General features: G+C 45.8%; 1 protein-coding gene across 1 annotated transcript in view; it reads left to right on the top strand.

Moving 5' to 3' along the window:
- The window catches only part of SYNJ2 (synaptojanin 2), a gene marked incomplete at its 5' end in the record, with an annotated part of 67,436 nt that extends 43,851 nt beyond the window's left edge, over positions 1-23,585 (top strand). The window contains 15 exons of the mRNA XM_084262362.1: positions 614-698; positions 1,797-1,937; positions 4,716-4,908; positions 6,644-6,802; positions 7,017-7,173; positions 8,984-9,101; positions 11,127-11,345; positions 12,487-12,565; positions 13,704-13,872; positions 14,222-14,374; positions 16,976-17,110; positions 18,284-18,375; positions 19,101-19,209; positions 20,505-20,707; positions 22,518-23,585. Of these exons, the coding sequence (XP_084118488.1) occupies positions 614-698; positions 1,797-1,937; positions 4,716-4,908; positions 6,644-6,802; positions 7,017-7,173; positions 8,984-9,101; positions 11,127-11,345; positions 12,487-12,565; positions 13,704-13,872; positions 14,222-14,374; positions 16,976-17,110; positions 18,284-18,375; positions 19,101-19,209; positions 20,505-20,707; positions 22,518-23,318 (2,813 nt within the window). The 3' untranslated portion in view covers positions 23,319-23,585. The remainder of the gene's footprint in view (positions 1-613; positions 699-1,796; positions 1,938-4,715; positions 4,909-6,643; positions 6,803-7,016; positions 7,174-8,983; positions 9,102-11,126; positions 11,346-12,486; positions 12,566-13,703; positions 13,873-14,221; positions 14,375-16,975; positions 17,111-18,283; positions 18,376-19,100; positions 19,210-20,504; positions 20,708-22,517) is intronic.
- Positions 23,586-25,322: the final 1,737 nt, after the last annotated feature.

Raw genomic sequence — 25,322 nt, 5'->3', positions numbered from 1 at the left:
CCAGTGTAACATCCATAGGCCTGGGCCAGGGAAGAGGGAGGGTCACCATGCTCATGTTAGTTACCTAACCTAACCTTTAGTGTGAGTGATTTAAGGAGGACTCAGAAGAAAGAAGAAGAAACTTGGAAGGCTTCATTATGCTAGTAAATTAGTTTACTGAAGGCATTGAGGTGGAAGTGGCACTGGTGTCTGGACAGTAAGTTCGGTTACGTAGGAATTGGTGTTGAAAAGGAAAAACTTGTTGGGTAAAATGACAAGTGGGTGAAAGATGGTGGGTAGTGAGATGTTGTGGCTTTAACGATGAGTGGGGTGAGAGAGAGAATATTGAATATTTTCTCATCTTAACATTGCTACAATATAATGCTCTATTCTGAACTGCTTCCTGCAAGAGAGATGGAGACCAACTGGTGGGAGAAAAGCAGGAAAAAAATTCAGAGGAACTGCAGGAGTTGTTTTGTGAGATTAGATTAAAGGAGCTATGAATATGTATAGCTTGGCAGGGGATACACAAGGCAGAACTACAGGAATGGTCTCTGGCAGAAATTAGAAAATAAGTCATTAGAAGAAACAACAAAATAGTAACTCTTGTATGACTTTTCTGTCTTGCCAACAGATGACGAGAACTGCCCTCCTGACATATTTGCAGTAGGATTTGAAGAGATGGTTGAATTAAATGCAGGGAATATTGTGAATGCCAGGTAGGTAAAAAACCCCACCAAAAAAAAATTCAACCAACAACTCAAACCAAACCAAAACCCCAACCCAAACCAAGCACCCTCTCACCCAAGGGAACCAGCCACACAAAAGCCTCCCGGTCAAATGTGTAGAATGCCTCCTTCCAAGTCTGTTGCTTGTAATCATAGCTAGAAATATGTTTGCCATCAACAGATGTCACTGGGATGGTATTGGAATTGCTATTTCTCTGTGAACCTCTGTACAGTATAATACACTGGGTTTTCTAAGTCTCTTAAGGCTTTATGTTGGCAGGAAAGAACTCTGATGGTTGATGCTGATTTAACACTTGTCCTTAAACCCCTGTCTGATGTTGCAGAAATGTGCTCAGTGATGCAGACATAATTGACATTCATGTGGGAATTCTAAAATGAGTGAAATGTCTCTGTGGCTAATTGTGTTTGTGAAAATTATGGCTGGAGAAGGAGTTACAGGCAAAGCCTGAGCTCCGCTTGTCAGTGTGTACAGTAGGTTGTTGTGTATACTTGCATGAGGCAGACCAGTTTCTTGTCTGGTTTGGGGACGACAACTTACAGCAGTGCTTAGCATGGCTGCTGGGCTGGCAGTCTGTGTGTATCAGTTGACTTTGGAGGTAAGAAAAAAATAGATCTGCAGAGGCAAAGGTAGAACAGCCAACAGCTGTGGGTAGCCAGCCATCTCCCAGCCAGAGAGGATCCAGAGAAGATCTCGTTGCTGTGAGCATAAGAAATCTTGCAAGTTGTGAGACTGACATGGATTTTTGGGTTTATGGTTGTGATTACTACAATCATCCTCAGTGAATGGAGGTGCTAAATGTGATGGGAGCATGGATCTTTCTAAGCATAATAGACAACCTATAGAAGGAGGATAATTGTATTTGTGTGCTGTGCCCACACTCTTTGACCCTGCGAAGTCTGGGCTGGCTCTCAAAGAGCTATTATCTGTCTCTGCCATGCATCTTACAGCACTTACAGTACTATAGCCTAATGGGATGTCTGTAAACCAAAGGCACAGTTTATCTGCTCGTTTTATTGACTGTATGTGGTTTGTTTTGATTCCATTAAATGATTTTTTGTTTGTTCCAGTACAACCAATAGGAAAATGTGGGGAGAGCAGCTTCAAAAAGCTATTTCAAGGACTCATCGCTACATTCAGCTGACATCAGCACAGCTTGTTGGTGTTTGTCTTTTCATCTTTGTACGACCATTTCATGTCCCCTTCATCAGGTAAAAAAACCCCAAACCAACAAAACCCAAGCAAAAACTGCAAAACCCTGAATCTGTGTACTCAGTCTTCAGTAACATCGTATGGTTTGCTGTTGGAGTGTGGTCAGAGAGGGGGGGAGTGATTTTTCACCTTGGTGGGAATCGTGCAAACCTGGATCCCAGTGTGGAAGAGACATGTTTCCAGGCAGCAGTAGACTGGAGTCCATCCTCTTCAGTCACACGAAGGCCAGGCAGCCCCAATATCTTCCACCAGTTTGGCTGAGAAGTCAGATGTGCTCCAGGTGTGCTGTGAGGGTGTAGCACCTTCTTTGGGTGCTGTCTTTCTGGAAAAAGTATGACCTGAGCTAGTAAGTCCAGGAGGGTTTAGAGCACTGAGTGAAGGCAAGTGCTTGCCTCTGCCTGGCGGACAGGTTTTACTTTCTGACCCTCTCCTTAGTGTTTCCATATGGAAACAGGGCTGGATCCAGGCGTGAAAAGAGTAATGGGAAAGGGGGGTGCAGGAAAGAGACGTGCTTTTGCCCTCTGACATTTTATAGAATTGATAGCTGTAACTGCGTCTCCCAGATGTCACAAGAACCAGAACTGAGTGCCTAGTCAGGAGGGTGCAGAGCTGTGTCAGCTTCCTAGCACTGATGCCCCTGGAGACTGACCAGATTTGTCTTGCCCTGGAAGATTACTGAGCCACAGGGATACCTGCATTAAAATGCCTTTGCCCTGGGCAAGAATTATGCAGCCAAAGTGCAAATGGTAGGAAGTGAATATTAAGCCATATCTTTGGGCATCTGTCTGACCTTAAAGTCTAGAGTGACTCAAAGAGTGCCCTCTACTTCATGTTAGGGGCACTGATTGGCCACTGTATTTTGTGATTAAAATATCAAAAGTTGCCTCTTTCTTCCCTCTGATCTCATATGTACTGAGGAGATCAGTGCAGAGCTTGCACAACATCAAATGCTGTAGGCTAGGCAGAGTATTGCAGTCCAGATAATGCTGATGGTCTCACATTGCTTCCTTCCCAGCAATCTTTCTTCAACATGATTTGGGGGGGAAAAAAAAGCAGCGTATTTTTGCTGGTAAAAGCAGTCCAGAGCAGTGTTTCTGTCAGCTTTTGTTTTTTTCAGCTGCCTTTCAAGTTGAGTAATCCAGTAGGAAGCATATCGTTTAAATGGAGATCAGAAGCAGAACAGCATAGTGGCTCTTTTGCTGCTGTCAAACTGCTAGGAAGTAGATGTAGCCCTTTGAAACTCCAGAGCAAAAGGGAAGGGGTTTGATTTTAGTGACCAAGTTTCATCATTTAATGCTAATGTGCTACTGCATGTTATGTGAGTGTAATCAAACCTAACCTGTGTGCTTGTGTAGTTTTTTCTTATGTCTAGAAAAGGAAAATGAAAATGATCAAAAGTGGAAAAAAAAAGGCTTTAGTGCTTAGAGAGATTGAAGAGATTAGGTCAGGAGTTAGGAAATGGAGAACTAGAATGAGAGAATAGCTGAAGCTTATGCAGTGGGGAAAGGATTGATGAAACACAAGCAGCTGAATGTACAGTGGGTTATCTCAACATAACCTGTGCCATGAATGCAAATCAGATACGTATCAGTCGGCAGTTGGGTAGACTGGCAGCAGGCAGGGAGAACTCCTTAGAGTGAATAGACACGTGCCTCTCTTGGGGTGCTTACAACGCATCTTTTCATAGGAAACACTCGTGGTCCTCTTTTGGCTCCCTGAGGTTGTCTTCCAGTGGTTCTCTATATTTGGGAAAAGAGATTAAAATAAAGAGGGAGAAAAAATATAGAAAAGATGGGGTGTTGCAGGGGAAGAGAGAAGAAAATGAAGGGGGAGTGGAAAGGAGCCTGTAGCATCTTGCATCATTCAGATTGTTAGTGCCTGACAAGAACTCAGACTCTGTTTTTCTGCCCTCTCCTTACTTAAGGCCAGTGATATTCTATTCCAGATCTGCTTGACTTCTATCTGGAAAGTAAAATTTTCTCACTGAGAAGGACATGCATCGTGCTGGTGTTGGTTACAACAGTGATCTCATCATTTTCTTATCTGATCAGACAAGCATGCTTTAGTCTCAGAGTAGACTGGCTATCTGGGAGAAATTGTCCTGTGAGCAAGTGATCTGCTTTGCCAAGCCATCTTTCTGTAGTAAAGTGTGTGCTAATCATGACACTGAAATACTATGTAATTAACAACATAGAGGCCCTAAGCAAGTTGTCATCAGTACAGACATAATTTTAGGAATTAGGTATAAATAGTTATATCCAGTCTCCACTGACTATGGGTGATGATCTGTTGCTCTTTAATTGACTGAAATATCCAGCATCAACTGTGAAGTTGGGTTTCAACAATTAGTAACATTAGTTAAACTGTCTAAAAAACAGATTCCCATATGTTCAAAAGTAAAAGGAAATGTAATAGTAAAATTAATTATCATCACTGTTTCAAAGATGAAGGTACAGGTAAACTTAAAGCATATCCTGTAGAAATTAACAGTATTTCAGAAATAGTGTCCCTTCCAAACAATGCAGCAAGACGAGGGGGAAAATACTTTCAAATAGTTTTATTTCTGGACTTCTGTACTTACTTTGAAACACAAGTACATGAGCAACATCAAGAAATTTCACAGCCTAAAACGTGGAGCCTAAAAGCAGCAAGCTTTCTGGATGGGAGAAGATACGGCATTGTAAACTGGCTTTTCATTTATGTTGCAGTCAGAGCTCATTGAATGTTTGTATCTGCAGCCCTTTACTCTCTGCATTATTATTTTTTTTTTAATACAGGGATGTAGCAATAGACACTGTGAAGACAGGAATGGGAGGAAAAGCTGGAAATAAAGGGGCCGTGAGCATTCGTTTCCAGTTCTACAGTACCAGTTTCTGCTTTATCTGCAGTCACTTAACTGCTGGGCAGACTCAGGTGAAAGAGAGGAATGAAGATTATAAAGAAATCACACAGAAACTCAGCTTCCCAATGGTAAGTCTAGGTGTATGTATGCTAAAAACATTGGATGTACAGGCTGTATCTGTACATTATGAAAGCTGGTCTCTGGCTGGTTTTGGTGACAGGTCATCAAAGCAGTCATCTCAGTGCCATGGAGATCAGGCATAAAAGAAAATGGGAAAGAAAACATTAAAAAATAAAATAAAATAAAAAGCCTGTTTCACAGAGACTGAATACCACCCAATATTCCACTTCCTTCTGAGAGTTCTGTGCCTTTCAAAAAAATACAGTTGTTGCAGCACTTGAAAAGTCCTGACCTTTGACCAGTTCTCAAATCCATCTGTCAGAATGGTGCAGCTTAACTGACAAATCTGTGAGGCCTTATGGATAAGATGAGATGACTGGTGTTAGAACTGGAGAGCATGATAATGATGGATCTTGCTGGCACTAGTTAGTACGGGTTTTAGAGGACCATCCATGCTACTCAGTACAGGTGTGCTTCAGCTGTGCCTCCTTGGGTACAGTTCATCTGCTCTCCGTCACTGATGTGGTACTTTCTGTTCCCTTCGTTGTGTCCTCATGAACGTGTCACTCTCAGGCACTGCTGGCTTTTCTCGGAGTGCCGCTAGTGGGCACTGTTATTGGTCTGTGAGAATAACTTTACCCTTCATCGGTGTCAAATCAATCACCCCAGTGTTTTATTTCACACTTGTCTCCTCCAGCCAGCAGATAACCCCTGGGATTTGGTAGCAGTGCTGCTTTGCTTCCTGTATGTTGGTTGCTTTAATTTCCTCAGTGCTTTCCTTTCTCAGACCTCCCTGGAGAGGCCCTGAGCCAGGGAGGGAGGGACCCGACCCGCTGGTTTGTTCTGGTTAGTCAGCAGCAAGGGGCATTTGGGCTGCAGAGGGTAACGCTGTAACGCCCCGTTGTTTGCAAGGCTGGGAGGCCCGGTGCATGCTGCATGTCAAGCAGCTGTTTGATGGAAGAACTAATGCTGGCGGCCTGAACGTCCTGCACAGCAAATCTCTTCCAAATGGCCGTAAAGTTCTGCTCGTGGTCGTTTTTCCTTCTAATACCTCACTGACTGTTTTACGTCCTTCACATTTACTATAGCCAAAGGCAGCTTGTGTGTATAATGCATATAAAGAGTGCCCTCTAGTGCTGTGACAGCCACAGCTCTGCAGCACCGCCTTCGCCAATCTCCGGACTGGAGGTTTATAGCTGGGGAAAAGGGAAGGAAGGGAAGGGAGGAAGGAAGGGGGTGGTTAGAACATAGAAATTTAAACAGAATTGGAGTGAATTTTCATTGCCGTTTTAAGTCAGTACATTTACAAAACTATAACGTACAAAAGATCAGATTTGGAGCTTGTTCATACTCAGGACCTTTGTTGCTGAATGTGCCTTGGTACCAGCAGAGGCACATTTTATGTTGTATCTAGAAGATGTAAATATATGTGTGTGAAATGTGTTAGGGAAACAAACACCAATTTTTTAATACTTGTGGTAGACGAAAGAGGAATACAAAGCTGGGCTGAAGCTTTGTGACATACCTTCAAAAACACAGGGCTCAGAACTTGAAACTCTGTTTACAGAATCCATCCCAGCAGGATGCAAAACACAGCGAGGGAGCCATTCCCTTTTGGCACAAGATGGATTTTAATAAATAGAATGCTGGAAGTAGGTCCAGTATTCAGTAACTCAGAGAGACCTAAAAGGTGTTTTAGTGAACGTGAATGAACGTTAACAGGATTCTCTGCCTCTAACCTAGGGACGGAGCGTGTTCTCACATGACTACGTCTTCTGGTGTGGCGATTTTAACTATCGCATTGATCTGACCTACGAGGAAGTCTTTTATTTTCTCAAACGCCAAGACTGGAAGACACTTATGGAGTTTGATCAACTACAGCAGCAAAAATCCAGTGGAAAAGTAAGGCAGTGTGTCTCATTTCCTTGAATTCTGGCATGTTGGCTTGGTCTAATTCCTTGGAAGAGTGAAAAAGTTACATTTTCAGACCGTTGCTTGTAGTACATGAATGCAGTAATTGCTTGAAAAATCAGAATGTTGCTTGCAAGAAAGTTGATAATGTCACAATGGCACCTACCTCATCCATAACTTGAAGAGATGCTCTGTCCTCTCATAGATTTTTAAAGACTTCCATGAAGGGACTATTAATTTTGGACCAACATATAAATACGACGTTGGCTCAGAGGCTTACGATACCAGTGATAAGTGCAGAACCCCGGCTTGGACTGACAGAGTGCTTTGGTGGAGAAAGAAACTGCCTTTTGAAAAAACAGGTACGTAGGGTTTTTCCTCCTTCTCTATCAGCAAATTGGTTGAGGTTTCACCCAGAACCCACGTGAGGTCATTTAATCCAGTGAAAGGTAAGGAAGTTCTGGGCTGAGAGCTATCTTTAGATTTGCCCTGTGGGCTTAGGTGCTGGGAGCTTGCTCAGGAACTGAAAACAGTCCAGCTGTACGGATCTGGAAAGGTTTCCGTTGCTTTTCAACAGAATCATTAGCCCACACGAACTTCCTGTGTTTAACAGCTGCATTGTTTCAACTGTTGTCCTCAGTCAATGTATGAGTACTTTTCTGTAATTCCTTCTGCCTTGGTAGTTCCTAGGAAAATTCCTGTTAGTTTCTGGAATTGAGGGAGGTTTCCTTAATTAGTACTTACAAAGTACTTTGAGATCATGAATGGCCACCCCAACAGAAAGGCCATTTTCACTTGTTATTCAGAAGTTACGATAACAAAAAGTATTTCTTTGCATATCCAGGAACAGTTTTCAATAACCATACTCTCAAGTCTGCAGGTACATCTGTCTCCAGGTGTTTATAAAATCTGAACAAATCTATGTTAAAAGTGTAATTGCTGGAAAATTAATCTGGTTTGTGCCTGCACATCTGATTCATCACATGACTGGGAACTATATGGAATCCAAGTCATACCATGAGTGCACTAAGTATAAAAAAATAGAAGGCAAAACTAGAGCATTCAGAGGGTACGTGTAAATGTGATACAGAGTTATTCATTCCTAAGGCACAAAAAAGAAAGGATACTTAAGATCTTTAACCATTGATAGAGAGATGTAATCTGGAAAAGAAAACTGTGTAAGACATGATAAGCAAGGTAAGAGCCCTCTGGCTGTTGATTTTTAGGAGAAAGAGAAAACCCTTCAGCATTTTCAACGCATATTCTTTATTCTGCACAGCAAGGCTCGCCTTTGGGAGGACTTCAGTTGGTGGAGTACACACAGAACATAGGACATAGCTAGCTGGTCTGCAGGAGCCGAGGCAGGTTCCCTTCTTTAGTTTGTAGGCCTCCCACAGCTAGCTCCTGTGGATGTGTAACTGAGCCCTTCTCTGTTCACCCACCTTCCCAGCCCTGCAAAGCTTTTCTAATTAGGTTGCCGCCAGAGTTCCTCTCCTTTATTGCTGGTGGCAAGGCTCTTCTGCCTCTTGGCGCTGATTACTTTGACTTGCTTCTTTTTGTTGCTCTAGGACAGAGGACATTTTCAAATCCACAGAAAAGAGAGTTATCCCTTAGCCCAAACAGTGACCTAAAAACTTGCATGTTACTGACAGCAATATTACACCTCACTCTGGTATAATGTCTGGTGAAGCACTTTCTGTCACCCTAATGCGTTGCAAAGGAAGTATTTGGAGGGTGGATTTGCACAGGTTTGCTTTCTCCCATCTCTTGTGTATTGTTTCTCTAGTCCCTGTGTATTCATTCAGATTTATGGTGTGTTTTGCAAATGGAGTGTTGGTTTCTATGCTCAACAGTGCGCCAGAAGGAAATCTACTAATATGACTCTGTCAACCCAGATTGTACAGGTAATTAGTTAATGGAGTGACATTCAGGTTAACTACTTTGCAGGTCTTGTTCTAGTGATCAGCTGTCTCTGTTGCATTCCCTGCTCTTTCTATATTTTTTCGTAGTCTGGAACTAGTAAATCTTTTAGCTCTTCTTTGGTAAATACAAGAAAGAAAATAACCCATTTCCCATTACTAGGGTCTGTGAAGCACATCCTAATAAAAGAGCTTTTAACTGTAAGTAAAACTAGCTTTGAACAAGTTTTAAATCGTGCTTTGTGCTTCATAGCTGGAGAAATCAATCTTCTAGACAGTGATCTGAATGCTGAAACTAAGGTCAGGCACACCTGGACCCCTGGAGCCTTGATGTACTATGGGAGAGCGGAGCTGCAAGCTTCTGACCACAGGTAAAGTCTTAAGCAAATAATCAGCGACAGGGCTGCTGGGTTAGAATGCATCATGCTGAATTACACCTTCAGAGCCTGATTGTAACAGGAATTGCACCTTTATTCTGTGTTCAGTATCTGGTGGGGAGTTTTCCCCCCCTCGTGATGGATTTTATGCCAGGGTGGGAAGTGTCTGTGGTCCTGTATTGAACTCTGCTACGTTGTAATCTCAGCAACGGGGCAGTTGGTTGCAGCAGCAGGTATAGAAAACCAAGGGCGTTCTGTTGCTTGGTTCTGGAAAGCTCAGATACCAAAACCAGCTGCTCTGATGGACTCCTGCTCAGCTTGGTGTGGGAGAGGAGTTGGTTGGGACAGTGTGGCCTGAAGAGGTGTAAGCTGTGAACATAGGACCAGGTGTGATCTCTTCGGAGTAGTGAAGCATTGGGCTTCTGGGCTGCTCTTAGAAGGGGAAGAGGGGAAAACAAAGACCAGTGCCTCTGGTTGGTCTGTATCACTGACTTCTCCTGAGGGGTATGAATGATCTTTCTTTGTTAAACTTGTCACCGCTTCACTTCTCCGAAGCAAATTCTGTTACAATACACCTTGAAAGCTCCCTTGCATTCAGGACAGTATTTGTCTCAGCCCATGCCTGTCCTGTGGAAATGCTACAGTATTGTTTCTGATGGCAGTGCTCAGTGACCCACAGGAGCTGGCTCTGTGCTTCTCACCGTGCTCTTGCCTGCAAGGACTGTTTGTATTCCTCCAGCAGTGGAAGAACATGCCTCTTGCAATCAATTTCTCTGTGTCAAGGCTTTGACATTGCTGTGCTCCACAAAGCACAGTGGAACTGCTGCACTCATTAGATAGGACCCTGAGGATGCAATCTGTGAAACGTGGCTGTTGCACATTGCTTTTCTGTTGCAGCAAACTTGACTGCAAAACCTGCTTTTTAATTACAGTCAGCAGGTTTGCTTTCCCAAGGATCGTACTGGAGAAAGGGCTTAGCTGTATCTTTGTGACATATGGAAATGTACTGTGATTCACAGTGCTTAGAGAAATAGTTAACACTTCCTATACTTTCTTTCCACTTCACTATTCTTTTCTAGCTCTGCAGTTGTTGCTTTCATAAGTCCTGCTAACGTGTGTTCCAGAGCCAGCTCTATGGCAATTCTAACGTGGTTGGAAGAGCTGCCAGCCCAGTCACTGCTCTGCGTGTACGCGCAGGTGGAAGCTGAGGATGTGGATTGTGTCCCCTGAGATGACGCAGAAGCGCTTCACTCTCTCATACAGCCTTCTCAGCTTTATTTAGGTCTGACACACAGAGAAGGAATTCAGAAGAAGTGGCTGAAGAACCAAGTTTGCGGTGTTGGCTGCTCATAATGTGATGGATTGATACGTTTGCAGTTTGCTACGTAACCCCATTACGCACTTAGAGTACCTGTCCTTAGGTTTTGGCAGAAGACTTCTTTATGTGGCCTTGTCTAACAGAAAATAATATATTGCCTTCCCAATCTACAGGTGTTTAGGGAGACAGCTGTTTGACAATGAGTGAAGTATCCTGGTATTTTTAGACTGCAGGTTTGCCAGAAGTGCTGCACACAATTGTTATTTGAATTCTTTGCTGGTGTGTCCTCACTGTTACATTCAGCTAACATGGTGCTGGTAAATATAATTAACAGTGCTCGAGGCATGATCTTCCACTGCAGGAAAATTGAAACAATCCCCCAGACTCTGAACTTCTGGGTTGTGTTGCCAGTCACAGTTCTTTGTTTTGCAGACAGACATTAAGTGATTTGTTCTGCTTCTCCAATAATAATCACTTCCTTCTAAGGTATAGCAGCCTTAATTAAATATTTGTAATGAGATTTGACATCATGGACGTGATCGTAGATGTATAGAGTTTAACCAATACACTCTTTATCCTTCAAACAGCTAATTTCCTACCTATTCTACTACTTGACATTGATTTTAATTTTATATAAGCATTTCCTGTTGGGTGATACTGATCTTAATTTTTAAATAAGCATTTCTCTTTGTTTCATGTAGGCCAGTATTAGCTATTGTAGAAGTGGAAGTTCAGGAAGTTAATCAAGCTGCCCGTGAGAGTGTTTTCCAGGAAGTGTCGTCTTTCCAGGGACCACTGGATGCCACAGTAGTGGTAAATTTGCTATCACCAATGCCTGAAGAGAAAAATGATTTTCCTGAGGACTTGCGTACGGAGCTCATGCAGATCTTTGAGGATTATGGCACCGTTGTTCTGGTCCGGTAAGTCTGGGATCTGAAATGGCACCTCATCTGTTCAGAACCACAGGCTGGAAATGCCCTTTTTGTCCTGACAGAATTAAATTTGTATTAGAAAATACTGTGCTGAGTTCTTTCACTGAATGCTGGATTCTTCACTAGAAATTGAGTAAAAGTGTTTTGAATCTCTTTTACCTCTCATCAAGCTGTTAAAGAGACAGGCTGACAGTGGCCTTTGCTGAGTGGAGGAGAATTTTATTTGCTACAGCACCATAAATCAGAGGCTTTGATGTGAGTCATCTTCCTTCGATTCAGGCCTTTTTTCTACCCATTGCTTCTGCTGGCAGGTCCTTGGGCCGTACTTTGCTTCCTCTGAGGAGATCTGCTCTCTTCCAGCACCCTCTCACACTCGCTAGGATTTCCTGTCTGGCTCCCCTTCTTTTGGGGGGTTGTTTTGCTTGTGTTTTAGTATAGTATTGCTTCTCACAATTCTAGTACCTACTGAGAGGGAGAGCATGATACCTTCTGGCAGAGCAGTTCAGTTTCACTCTGGTTGGCTCTGTATGGGGCTCCAGCATGGCTGTGAGACTTCTGTTTTGAGAAATGCGGGCAAAACTTGTCAAGACCTGAGAGTTGACCTGGAAAGCAAGACCAGGAACTTGTTTATGCTCTATTTGATCTATTTGTTAATGGAGAACACTGAAGACCTGTTGTGTGGGTGTATGAAGTATGAACTATAAATTGAGGGTTCCAGAGGAGCCCTGCAGGAACAGCAGGCTTGTGAAGAGCAACCTTGCTTGTGATGGAGCAAGAAAAGAACATGCTTTGGTGTTATTTGTGTTGTGCTGTTTTGTTTTTAACTGCTTTACAACTTGATGGTATGCTAGGCTTTGGAAACAGCTGCTGGGATGTTTGTACTACTGCTTTTGGGGGTGACCTAGTAAAGGGTAGGTTGCTGGGGTCACACAAGGGAGGATGGGAGAGAGGAAGAGCTGAATTAGGATTCATAGATAACTTCGTTCCCCCCCAAACACAAGAGTTCTAAGGAAAATACCACTCAAATCCAAATGCATAGCTGTACAAATTTATCATGCTTGCCTTGGAAGCTTTTTATTCCATGGTGAGGTAAAATGCAATGTCTTCTCTGCTCTGCCTTTTTTCCTAGGATCAGCGGCGGTCAAATGCTGGTGACATTTGCAGACAGCAAGTCGGCCCTTCGTGTCTTGGACATAGATGGTGTCAAAGTAAGAGTCTCTCCAGCATGTAAAATAATTTCCTAGCAAATTTCTCTAAAGGGGTTCCTTCGAATGAGATGGCTATGTTTCCAGCCAAATCAAGCAGCATTATTTTAAAGAAACTTAGTGCTCACAAAGCCCTTAGCTTTTCGCTGCTGTGGAGGCTTTTAACGTAGTGTTTCAGTTTCTGGAAGGCAGGGGTTGACTTCTTGGAGCTCCCTAGCAGCACTTAGGATCTGGCCTCTGATACCACTACAGAATCCATGGACTCGATCATTGCTGGCACTGGAAGCAGCTCTCCTGAGATTACATGTGACTTGATGCTGCTTCCAAAGCATCCTCACGATCAGGGTTTGGAGATTTTTTTTTGTTTCTCATAAGCATATCAGATAAGCTCCTCCTGCCAAGCTGGAGCAACATGACTCATTGTCCTCCATGGCAAACTCAGCATTAGCCGTAGGCGTTTACCTTCCCATCCCCGGCTCTCCCTTCCCACACACATACTCCACAATTCATCAACCCCCTCATGTGTGCTGACAGAATTGTTTGTGGGGCTGCACTGTGAACTTACACTGGAGTAATGGATTTAACTCCCGTTCTTCTTTTGTACTTGGAGTTCTCATGTTTGAATGTGGCTCATCCCATTGATGTAACTTACTGCGCAGACCAAAATGCAATGTGTGAAGGTGCCAGGAACCCAGGTCACAGAGTTTCCATCCTAATTTTGCTGCTAAAGTTGATGGCTTGGATACATTTCACCCCATGTGTCATGGAGCACCACATAGAAGCAGCTGTGGTCTTAATCTGTTTAATAATATGCTTCCCAAACAGATTTTCTGAGCAGAGAGTCTCCTTGTGGATTGCAGCAGGTAGTGAACTGTCATGTATGTTAAAGCTGCTGATTCAAAAATGGAGCCCTTGCACACCATTATTACTGTCGCCGTATCGTTTTGATGATAACTTGATTCTTTCAAGAGTACTGTTACAGTCTGAAAACTTGGTGATGGAGGTAGGAAGAGTGCTTCCTTTTCCTTCAGCTTCAGGTGGAAGCACAATACACAGGCAGCACGTGTTTATTTTGTTCAGGTGTTCTCATTTTGTGAAGCTGCTTGGCAAAGGGGAAACAAGAAGTCTTTCTTTCTGTTAGGTTAGAGGCAGAACAGTGAAGATCCGTCCCAAGACCAAAGACTGGCTGAAGGGCCTTCAGGAGGAAATTGCTCGCAAACGGGACAGCATCGTCCCCATGTCCCCCACGGCAAACTCCTGCCTTCTGGAAGAAAATTTTGACTTCTCAAGTTTGGACTATGACTCAGAAGGTGAGCACCAGCTTTGGTTCCTAAGCAAAGCTGTGAGAACTTGCTTCGCTGACTTTGCACAGAGAAGGTACAGTGTGAGTGTCAGTGGTACCTTAACTTGTACTGAAACCTCACTTCTTAAGAAGAGGGTTGTAACTAAAGCCATGACCCAGCACAGTGCCTGGGCAGAGACCTCTTGCTTAGAGCATCCAATCCATTTAGCGTTACGTGTTGGCAGATCCAGCCTACGGTTGTCTGTACGAAACACACAGGTTGCCCAACCCAAGTATTAAATTAATTGATAGGTAGTAAAGAGAGACAGAGAATGCATTTGCTCTCTAAGTCTTTGTTATCTACTCTTTTACTTCAGGTGATGTAGTGGAGGATGAAGATGATTATTTAGATGATACTTTGTGTCAAGACCTAGTAGCAGACACGGGAGAAGATACAGCTGAGGGCTGTGGACATTTTGCTCCCATAGGTCACTCAGACAAATCTGGACAAACCCCATGGCTGTATAAAGGTAAATTATCTGTATTCCTTAAAGTAAGACCTGAAGACTGGTTGTTTGTTCTCCTGTATCTCTCTGTTCATTATCTGTTTGGTACATGTTTGTACAGTCCTCAACCACCCTTGAGTTTGGGACTGTAACTGAGGCCCTCGGGCATAACAGCAATACAAATATGCAGGCTTAGATCCTCCTTCTCTCTAGCCCAGGGCAAAGCAGGAGTGCTGAGAAATACTCATTTCCTTTTCTACTTGGGAGAAGTTAGTTCTTTTTATCCATTTATGCTGTTCTACACCAGAGCATACAACAAAAAATTGCCCATTATTTTCTTACTGGTGCAGCCAGAACAAAACCAAGCCAAAGGAATCCCATGAGTCAGTGATTTGTTTGGCCCCATTCTTTGAGCAACATCTGTGGCATTGCAGTCAGGCATAAACTGGTCAGTCCAGGAGGTTGCTGTGTTCAAATCGCTTGAAAGAAGCCTGAAGTTTCTCCTTTGTTCCTGTTTGATTTGTTTCTGAAGAAGCTGAGGTTCACACCACAGATACGTTCATTCTTTCAGTGCTTCACAAATGGGTTACCTTTTTTTCTGGTCACCTGGCTTGTTTGCACTTTATAGCACAGCGACTTGGTAAAGAGAAGATAAAGCTGTGAAGAGAATACAGATAAAAACTGCAGCAAAACCTACCCAAAACAGTGGTGGTGGTCTTACACTGGGGTGTGATCAGCACATGCTGCAGTGACCAAGCATTGAGAGGCTGGGCCATGTATTAAACACTTCATTGTGACATCAAGTGATTCAGTAGCTATATTTCTGCGCTCTGAGATGTGCTTTGTCTTCTGACATAAAAGTGAAAACTTCAGTCCCTTCAGAGGCTGAGTCAGAAGTAGAGTTCAAAAAGATTAAATGCAACGCGCAGTCTTACGCAGACAGATTTGCCAAACATCAGAGTGATACACAGCTTTCCTGCCCACCTCCAGTGATGTGCTGGGTGCAGGCTGGCCAGACCCAGACCCCGAGCCCTGAGCCAAGGAGTAATCTGTCATTATTAAATACTGTGAAGCCAATGGCTTCATATTATAGGATGCCTTGCCCTCCGAACACCTCTGGCCTGCTGTGTGATGATTCATTAAGCTACAGAGAATTGCAGTGATTCTTCTCACCCACACTAACTCTTCTCCTCAGAAATAGCAGAAAGTAAATGGAGATTATAAAGTATAGTTTGAAGGAGGTCAGGGTGAGGTCGTGATCTCACACAGCTCCAAATATGAGCTATTCCATCCATCTTGAAAGTCTCTGCAGTTTCAGATGCCTCCATAAGCTTCCCGTTCTGCTCGAGTAACTCCTAAGTGAAGGTGCGGTGATGGCATAGCTCATGTCAGACACAGATGGAAACCAGTGGCAGGCAGAGCGGTCTGTAGGTATGTTTCTAGGGTCTAAGAAGGGCATGGCCTCACGAATCTGATGTCCCTGGGAGCCTTTGCCTAAAACCAGCAGCCTTTTAGAGCAAGGGATTAGAGTGGCAGTGGCTGTTTTTGTCTTGTGTTCAGTGTTACTGCCAGAATTTCAAGCTGTGCTTTTAGGTGCCTGCATGACTCTTTGGATCCCACCAATGAGCCCATGTCTGCAGCTTAGAGGTATTGCAGGTGCAGAGAGATGGGGGAGGGCAGCTTGGGCAGATTGCAGGCAGGGTCTCTGTGGCTGCCATCCGCTGCTGAGTGAGAGTGGGAAACAGGGAGGCAGCTTGGTATTCCCTGAAGAGCACAGCTCTCTGGAAAACAGGAACTTGTGTAAATTAATGCCTGAAGCATAAGAGACTGCTGCTACCACCATTCCTTCCTCATCCTCTCCAAATCACAGGGACAAAACTAAGCCCGGGGGATTTTGGAGCCCTGAAGAACGTAGCAGCCATGGCAATGTGAGAGAACTGAAGCAAAAGCCCTTGCTTCAGCAGAGCAGGAGACCAAAGCACTCCTTGCTGCTCACCTCTCCAGCTGTCTAAGAGGCTTAGGCAGGATGAAGGGCTCTGCAGTTGCCTCACTGGGTGAGGTGCAGCCATGGGCTCTCAGATCCAGGCAGGTGTGCCTGTTGGGAGACCTTGCAGGAAAGCAGAGATGTGATGAGTCAGATGTTCACACAGAATTTTCTCTGGCATATAACAGTTTTCCTGAGCAAGGAAAGTTGTCAATCCTCAGAAGGAATTCCTTTTTTCAGAAAGGAAGAGCAAGGGATTGACTGTGACCAACCTCCTCGTGGCTGCCACAACGCGGTTTGAATGAGCGGGTTGCCAGGTCTGGCTGTGAAAAGCTCAGAATCCAACAAGGTGACTCGTAGCCCTGAAATGAGATGGATACAGTTTTTGTGTCAGCACAAACAGTCAAAAATGCTGGAAAAGGAGAGAGAGAGAGCAGTATTTGACAAAAGGGTAGATGTTTCCTGGAGTGGGAGCCCGGAGACATTCAGGGACAGCAAAACAGTATGAAAGGAGCCACGTCCTGTTGCCAAGGTCGCTGTTTGAGGCTTCCCATTCATAATCACTGCTCTCCTGACCACCCAGACTTGGTGCATCTCACAGATGGGATATCTAACACAAATCCTTTCTAAAACTTCCCTAGATGATGCAGACTTGGCCGATCTGAAGCAAGAGCTGGAGGCAGGTGGGGAATGCCCGCGCCGGACCCCGAGCAGGTCTCTGTCCATTCCTTCCAGGTCTCGGCCACTTCAGCCACCACAGAGGCCTCCCCCTCCTGGTGAGTGTGACCCTTTACTCTTGTGTTGGCCCCAGCCCAACACTTTTACCCACCAGTTCTGGGTAATACCTTGTTCTGACATGTCAGGCTGTTGAGGTACTTGTACTTGCTTCCTGGGTACGGCCACAGGGAGCAACGGGAGAAGTGTATCCTTAGGATGACAGACACTGCACAAAACACACCTTTAGCAGGATGGAATGGCCCATACATTCCATACTAACCCATCACCCCAGTTAACAATTTGACCAGCCACTTCATGGCAGGAAAAATAACTACCAGTTTTCATGCCTGCTGATTTCACTGAATGTTTTCTTACTGCTTGGGTTTTTTTTGACTTTTATTTTAATCTTACATTTACAAAGCTTTGACAGAATACTTGTTCTGGAGAGCTTTTGTTCTTCCCTGCTGTGCAAGCAACTCTGGCTTCTGTGTTTATGAAAGTGCAAAGTGGCTTACTATTTCCCATGAGGCGTGGAGGGGAAGTGATGCTCTTTACCTAAGTCCTTCCCACCTGAGATGCCATCAGTGCTACACTGCTCCTGTGTTTTGGCTACTTCTGGGTGAATGCTGATTGCTAGATCAGCATAATCATCTGTGTCTTCTGTGTGACACAAGCTGTACATCATGTTTTTCTTGCAGCCCGGAAGCCTCTCTTCCATGTATGTTTTCCAGCCTTAAATTAAAGGTTCTGCCAGACTGACTGCTGGAAGATGAGCTCTTTGGGATCGCTCCCATGCATTTCTGAAGTGACAGCACTGGCATCTGTATTTCTGTGCCTAGAATGCAATGTTAATCCTCAGCTGAGGTTATTAAATCAACTAAATGAAAGCAAGACTAATGAGGAAACTGCTTCCTGATACAGTTCAAGATTTCAGCATTTCATTCTGTGTTGAGGTTTGAGGATTTTACCTTAGATTAGACAAGGAACAGTTTAGCCTGTCATGCCTCCTGGAATGAAGTGTCTGGCTCTTGGCACTTAGGCGTAGGGACTCAAGGTCCCTGCTGTCCTGCAGGAAGGTCTTGCCTAATATGTTTGCTCCTGAAGGAGCAGGGAGGGTGACAGCATCTCTTACTCATCACAAACAATTTCAGAGCCCACTGGTTTTGCTCCATTGCAGAAAAAATGCTGTGCCAGCTCTTGAATGTAAAAAGGCATTTTTATTTCTCTTTCAGCTGGAACATCAGGCAAAAAGTCCCCCTCGGATGGTCCCACCTGCTCCATCCTGGCTATGGCAAAGCTGCTGCCAGGAGCCCCTCAGCAGCCGGTGAGTCGTGCCCCTCAGCGTGGCCACTTGGCATTGGCCTCTCCTCCTCCATCTACGCAGGCACCGAGTGTCGCGTATGTGACACACCTGTCGTACCAGGAAGGAAGCCCATCACATGCCTGAGCTCGACTTCTTGCAGTGCAGTGCAAGACTCTAGGACCTGCTTGGTTCCAGGAAAATGTTATTAAATGGCCAGGCATTAGAAGGGCTGAAGAGGGAGAGAGAGAATGGTGCAAGACAAGGGCACTGTTGGTTCATTCCATGTGCTGCTGCCAGACAGATGCCCACTTGTGTTCTCAGCACCATGATAATACGCTGTGACTCCTTTGTCGCCTCTTTTCTGGTGGGCCATGCTAGTACCCAGCCTGTGGGAAGAGTCTGGAGCATTGCCAGCAAGGCTGCTAGCCCTCTGAGCAGACCAGGACTGGAATGTGGAAACAGCTCTTGCCCCTTTTGTTAGATGAGAACCCTAACAAGTTGAACAGGGGATAGCAAGGGTCTAGCTGTGGCAGTAAGCCATTGGCTCCCCTGGCAACTGGTAACAAAGAGGTAACATCTGCCAGAAGACCCCCCACCATTTCTGTAGTATTTATAGACTGATGAACAGCCACTGACAAAACTAGACCTTTGCAGGTATGTGAGCTTTGCTGTAAGGTTACAGGTGTACAGGAAAAAAACACCCATTTTTCTCAAGGTGACTCATTGTTGTGTTTTTTTTTTTTAAGCCTAAAGTCCGGACTGGAATAAGTAAACCTTACAATGTCAAGCAGATCAAAACCACCACAGCTGAGGAAGCAGAAGAAGCTATTAGATGTCTTATGGAAGCTAAAGGAGGTGAGCTCAGCTTTCTAACTGACTTGTAAAAAATCTTTAAAGAAGGAAATCTGTAGGTGTCTTCATCCCTCCATCATAGCTCAGGTGCACATATGTCTATTCGGAAGCCCACACGAATGCTGCCATACAGTTGCTTGCAAGACTCTGCTTACTGTTCTCTGTCAGTTTTGATAATGGTTTCTTACTTTTTTTTCTCCAAGATGACTTAAGTTACATGTTTGTTGTAGAATCTGTTACTAGAGCACCTTGGGGTATTTATGTCCAGACTTGGTCTGAAAAAATAAAAGATAAGGATGGGATCTTCACAAACTGATGGTGGTTGTGTTAGCTCAGAGTTGTATAGAGAATAACTGCTGCTCTGTTCAGCCAAAAGCTCACTATTCCATGCAAGGCTAGAGAGCCATCACAGGTCTGGGAGAAATGACCTGGATTCTGGTGACATTTGGACAGTAACTATAGTTGTAACCCAGATAGAAGCTCACACACTTCAGCTTGAATAGCTAAGCTAAAAGGGTGCTCTGTGTACAGGTGCTCTGCCTGACCCCTGAAGAGGAGAACTTGAAGGCAGGTTGGAGCAGGAAGCTGCCCTAGGTACTGACACTTGGGCAGTACAAATATACCTTCTGGGGTTGCAAGTCATCTTTCTGCCAGTGCGGTATGAAGGAGACAGTGCAGGGCAATGTCAAGAGAGCAACCTGGGTTTGCAGAGCTCCTGGTTCAAGAGAAAAATGTCCCTTTTCATTTGTGAACAGAGCAAATGCAGTTTGGAATCATTCAGTTTAATTAGAAATACCATAAAGGCACATTCATCTGCATTTTAAATCAGACCTACTTTCAACTGAAGTGTTCTACTCAGTGTTGGTTAGGGAGCTGGTCTGGTCAGCATCACTTTCAGTCCCTTGTGCTGTACCACCAGTTGGCACTAAAGAGTTCTTCTCAAAGTACAAGAAGCACTCGGTATTGTCATCTTGATTATCCAGGTACGACCCAGTCCAGTAGTGCTGACCTCCCAGCCAGTGCTGACCTCCCAGCCAGTGCTGACCTCCCAGCCAGTGCTGACCTCCCAGCCAGTGCTGTACCCACTTGGCTGGTGGTGGCACCACACTGCTGGTGTGGCATTTCCCCTAACTGCCTCTTACAGATGCGCCAGCACTGCAGGAGTCTCTGTGGATTCCCCAACGCACCTTCCTGGCCAAGCCAGCCGCTCAGGCATTTTGGGAAGTGTGACTATGAAAGCAATCACCTTGAAGGTACATTGTGATTGGGACAAGCCACTGTCTGGTTTTGCTTTTCAGGACTGCAGGAAGATGCCCTGAAGCCTGCTCCAGCTAGAAACCAGACCTTCACCAAACCCGAGCCTCCTCCCAGCATCACAAAGTCAGCATCATTTCAGGGGCTGCAGGCAGCACCAGTGCTTGTGCCCCATCGCCCGCCACCCAAAGTTCCAGCTGCAAAGAAGCCAGTCCCTCTGCAAAGGACTGGAGCCAAGGCAGAAAACGTAAGAGTCATGGCAAAACGCACTGGGTGCACGATGGCAGGAGGGACAGGCTGGGGAACAGTCCCTGTGAGGTCTGGTCATTTACAGTTCTGGGTCAGCAGGTGCTGGAATGATGTTTGTGTGTTGTAGTCACCAGGGTGTTAACATGTAAGAAAGCTTGGAAGGGAAGTGAGCCTCGAGTTCCTGACTCAGCTGCACTCAGCTCTTCTATTTGTCACCCCCTTCTCTTGGATTTTGTTACTTTTCTTCTGGCTCAACTAAACCTTGTCAGGATTTAGAACTCATCCCTTCTTCATCACACTGTGTGCTCCTGACCTCTGTGATGGTTTGAGGCAGCTTCCTCACCAGTGTGCTGGTGCACCCCCCCTGCTCAGAGACACCGAACTTTTGTCACACACCTTGCAGTGGAATTCAGCCTTTCACTAGGAATCTGGGATTCTGCTCAAGTGTTCAGGCTCTTAAAAATACAAACCTGTAGGTGTTCTGGCTTTAATCTGTCAGGTTTCTGCAATGGACATAACAGTTCTGCACCTCTAGAGCTGCTAAAATGGTTATTTAGTGGTGGAAGCAATTTAAGTACAAGAGAAAGACAAATACAGCCTTTTATATCCTTCCTTTGACAGAACCTCTGGTAGGAAGCTGTAATTGTTATGGCTCCTGCCTTACCTTCCTTTGCAAAGGTGTTCACCCCTTCCCTGCCACGGACTTCGAGCCATCTCTGCTTAGCAGATTCACACAAGAACAGACCTGGGCAGCGCAGCGCGTGGTCTCCAGTGTTCAGTGACAGGGAACGGTCTGTTCTGTTCATGTTGCCGCCATCCCCAGGGTGCTCCTGAAGGGTGCCGCGGGGGCTCGCTCACTGTTTTGGGATAGTTGTGTGAGAGCTCCTGCAGCCATCTATCTATTTTGGTTTGACTGTGTTTCATTTCCCTCTTCCACTCTTCCTCCATCCAAGTGGATTCAGACAGGACTTGTGTACTAGAAAACCTCCACCTCTGTGGTTAAAAGGCACACCATCAAATGTAGGCGACTTATCAAAAGCTCACAGACAGAAGAGGCAGGGGAGGGTATGTCCCTCACACAATACTGCTGAATATTTGACTGCATTAAGGAGCCTGTACACCATCTTACCATGCTATGGAAGAGCAAAAAACAATGGAAAAACCTTCCATTCAGTCACGCTGAATGTGAGAAACCTGAAGCAGCCCCGGCCACCTTGGGTTGAGCTGGGTTCCAGTTATTTCTGTGTCTTTAAATGGTGAATAGATGCTCTGTGGTACCTGTAGCTTCAGTGCCTGGCTTCAGCGAGACACCAGGGGCCCGTTAATGCGTTTATGGGGGCAGCTTTAAGCGAATTGTCCTTCGGCCTTGTGTGTTGGAGCATACCCAAAGGCGTGCGCTAATGGCCCCGTTAATTTAGCCCTCCCCATGCAGTCCTGCTTAAATCATAGTAGTCAGTGGAGAGAGAGAACAAATAAATAACTCTTCAGAACTGCATTAATTTGTCCCAGAGCACGAGGGAGGCAGTCAGAAAGAGATGTGTTTCTCTTACAGGGAGCACAGAGGCTGTAGGGTCCTTGTCCTCACTCAGGACCCTGTAAGAGGAGATGGGCCAAGGCACACTGCATGGGAATGGAACCAGGGAGGTGTTGTGTAAATCTGGGCTGCCAGACCTCCTCCGCGTACCGCTTTTCTTCCTTTCTGGTCCTGGCAGCTTTCCCCAGTAATGCCATGAGTAAGATTTACACAGTGGTGACTCAGAGTTTAAGGTGCCCTTTTCGTTCTCAAATGTCATCTTCTTTCCCCCCAGGCCCTGCTTACGGAAGAGCAGTCTGACCAGCAGGCAGCACAGGCTCCTTTTGGCTCCCCAGAGCCCAGCCTGGAAGCCGTGGCTGTGCTTAGTCCAACCAAGATTACGCCAATCCCTAAACCCAGAACACCACAACCTGGGAAGCCTCTGGAAAGCAGGGGGAGCACGGAAAGGCAGCCCCCCTCGGCAAGCGTGGCGGAGGCCAGCGTGCTGCCCCCCCAGAACGTGTCCTTTGCCCCAAAGGTGCCACCGCGAAGAAAGAAGTCAGCCCCGGCAGCTCTTCACCTGCAAGTTCTCCAGAGCAGCGACAACCCATTGTTCAGTGAGTTAATGTTCAATTCCAGCAACAACTGTCCTGGGCTCTGCCCCCAGACTCAGGACACCCCTGTCCCTGCGCAGCCAGGACTTTTGGATCTTCCACACCCTGCCAGCCCGGAAAACCCCACGACTCGGCAGCTGGGGCCAGGTGCTGCAGAATGGATGGCTAACCTTCAGGGCCCTCCTGCACCAGGCAGCCAGCATCCACAGCTCTCAGACAGCAGCTGCTGCGCAGAGAACACCAACCTTTTGGACCTGGACACAGATCCTTCCTGCCCTCTCGCCATACAGGCAGCATCGGCTACTACTCCAGCACACGCTCCAGAGAAACGGAAATGCCCCAGCTTGAAAGATTTCAGCCACTGGGTGACATTTAGTGATGACGATGACAGCAGTGCACTGTCAAAAGGGCTCGACAAACTGCTTGTCTTAGAACAAAACAAAAATGCCTTGATGAGCAGAGATACCGATTTAGCATTGTAACATCTGTCCCCTTAGTGTTCCTGTAGAAATCCCAGCTATGGGGCAAAGTGAAGGTATGTCTTCTGCACAAAGGTTTTTATTTAAGGAAACACGTCATCTGTCCATGCTCCATTTCATGCTCATGTTTTACAATACCGCCCCTGGAGGGAAGTGTATCTACAACCTAACAGTGTCTGTCGCTTGTTTGAAACGTTCTTTTAAGTTATTTCTTTTTTCATTAATCCATCTTAAGATGTTTTATTTCATTTCAGGTACAGATCATATGTAAGAATGTGTAATGACGCAGAGCAGTGTATTCCTCTGAAATTTTATCTATTAATCGGTTTCTGTCAGGTGAAATAAAGCACCCTTATCTTGAAGAGTTAGACTGCTGCAGTTATTCTGGAGCAAACCTCCAATGGGAAGTGAGTACAGACACACACCAGGAACGCCAACACTGTTCTGCTGCTAAGCTGCTGCTGGGGAAACAAGGCTTAGGCAGCATCGTCTCGTAGCTCCTGCCTCCTGCAGTGGCTGTCAGTCCCGGTACTTACCTTGTGAAACGTGTTCCCAGGGTGAAAGCAGCAGGCACAGTGCGTGTGTGAGGCTGCAGCATGGAGCCAGGAGGGGTTGTGCCCAGGCTTCAGCCAGAAATGCCGCTTCTCACTCCACAGCAGGCAAGTGCCCGACCCCCGGCGTTGCAAGAGGGCGAAGCGCGGTGCGGGTAACACGCTGCACTAACACGCCTCAGCTATTCTAAAAGGACGGGGTGTCGCTCAAAGTACTGCTCTGGCCTACCACAGGCTCAGGGGCATCCCCAGCTGGTTTTCTACCCCAGTTTTAAACACCCTGGGTGTATGCCGAACAACAGGTGTTACAGGGCCACAGCACATGGACAACAATGGTCCCTTTTCACATCAACGCTGTAGTCTGTTTGTATATCAGCTATGTGGCTATATGGTGAAGAGCTGAGCCCTGCTGATGACCTAGGTCACTAGTGTAGTACAGTGTAACGAGTCAGTCCTGTCCCTGTTTCCATTCTGCTCCTTTTTAAAGAAAATGCCACCTGGGTCAGTTATTTCCACAGTGCAGATGAGGACGAGCTGGCTGTGGAACCAAAGCTCATGCACATGCAGCACAGGCTATTATGTCCCCAAACAAAGGCACACACCCATGGCTGGGGGGGCAGAGCCCTCCCAGAGAGGGGAACGGTCACCTAGGGCCCAGCGATGCTTTTGCCCACTCATGGTAAAGCTCAACCCAGACCCAAGCAGGTAGGCTGGCAGGGGGTGGAAGTGGATAGAGCTACTTTACTTGCTCCTGCTGTGCATTTCTGCTGATCACCAACTACACAGTCTGTTTTGTACCAGGGAGGAGCCACTGTCTGCTTCCTGTTCACTTCAGCAGCTGGGGGAAAACCACTCTGCAGCAGAGGGTCAGGGAGCCCTGAGAACTGGCATGATCACCAAACAGGAGCTGGGAAGGCCAAGAAATGGAACCAGACAAAGGCAACTGTATCCAAAGCCAAGGAGAAGCTTAAGCAACGCATGTACCACTGCCACACACGCCATTCGCTGCCCACCCAGACAGGGAGCGCACTGAGGAGGCAGCTGCAAGGCTGCACCAAGACCAACAACAGGCAAGCAACTACCCCAGCTTGTTCTGTGCAGGTTCTTCCAAACAAGATTTCAAAGAGGACCATGGTCAGTGGTTCAGCCTGTGCCGGCCCAGCTAGGGGAAGCGCCCCCATTAAGCACTGTAGAAGCACCAGGCAGGTACCCCTCCCTGCCTGCTTTGCTTCTCCTTATGGTTACCCAGGATTCCAGCAGAGCCTAAGGGACAAGTGTTCCACGGGAGTGCATAGGTCACTTACCATGGTGAGCTGGCTCATGACATACTGCTGCTCAGCTCAAAGCAGATTTGATCTTTGTACTGAAGTCATCTCCCATTAGCAAGGCAGCAGTCAGACCCAAGGTCTTGGCAAGGAGGATAATCCACAGTGCTACATGTGTGTCACCTGCTGCA

The sequence above is a fragment of the Gallinula chloropus genome (genome assembly GCF_964237585.1).
Source record: "Gallinula chloropus genome assembly, chromosome: 3".
Taxonomy (NCBI): Eukaryota; Metazoa; Chordata; class Aves; order Gruiformes; family Rallidae; genus Gallinula; species Gallinula chloropus.
This window is presented reverse-complemented; position numbering and strand designations above follow the sequence as displayed.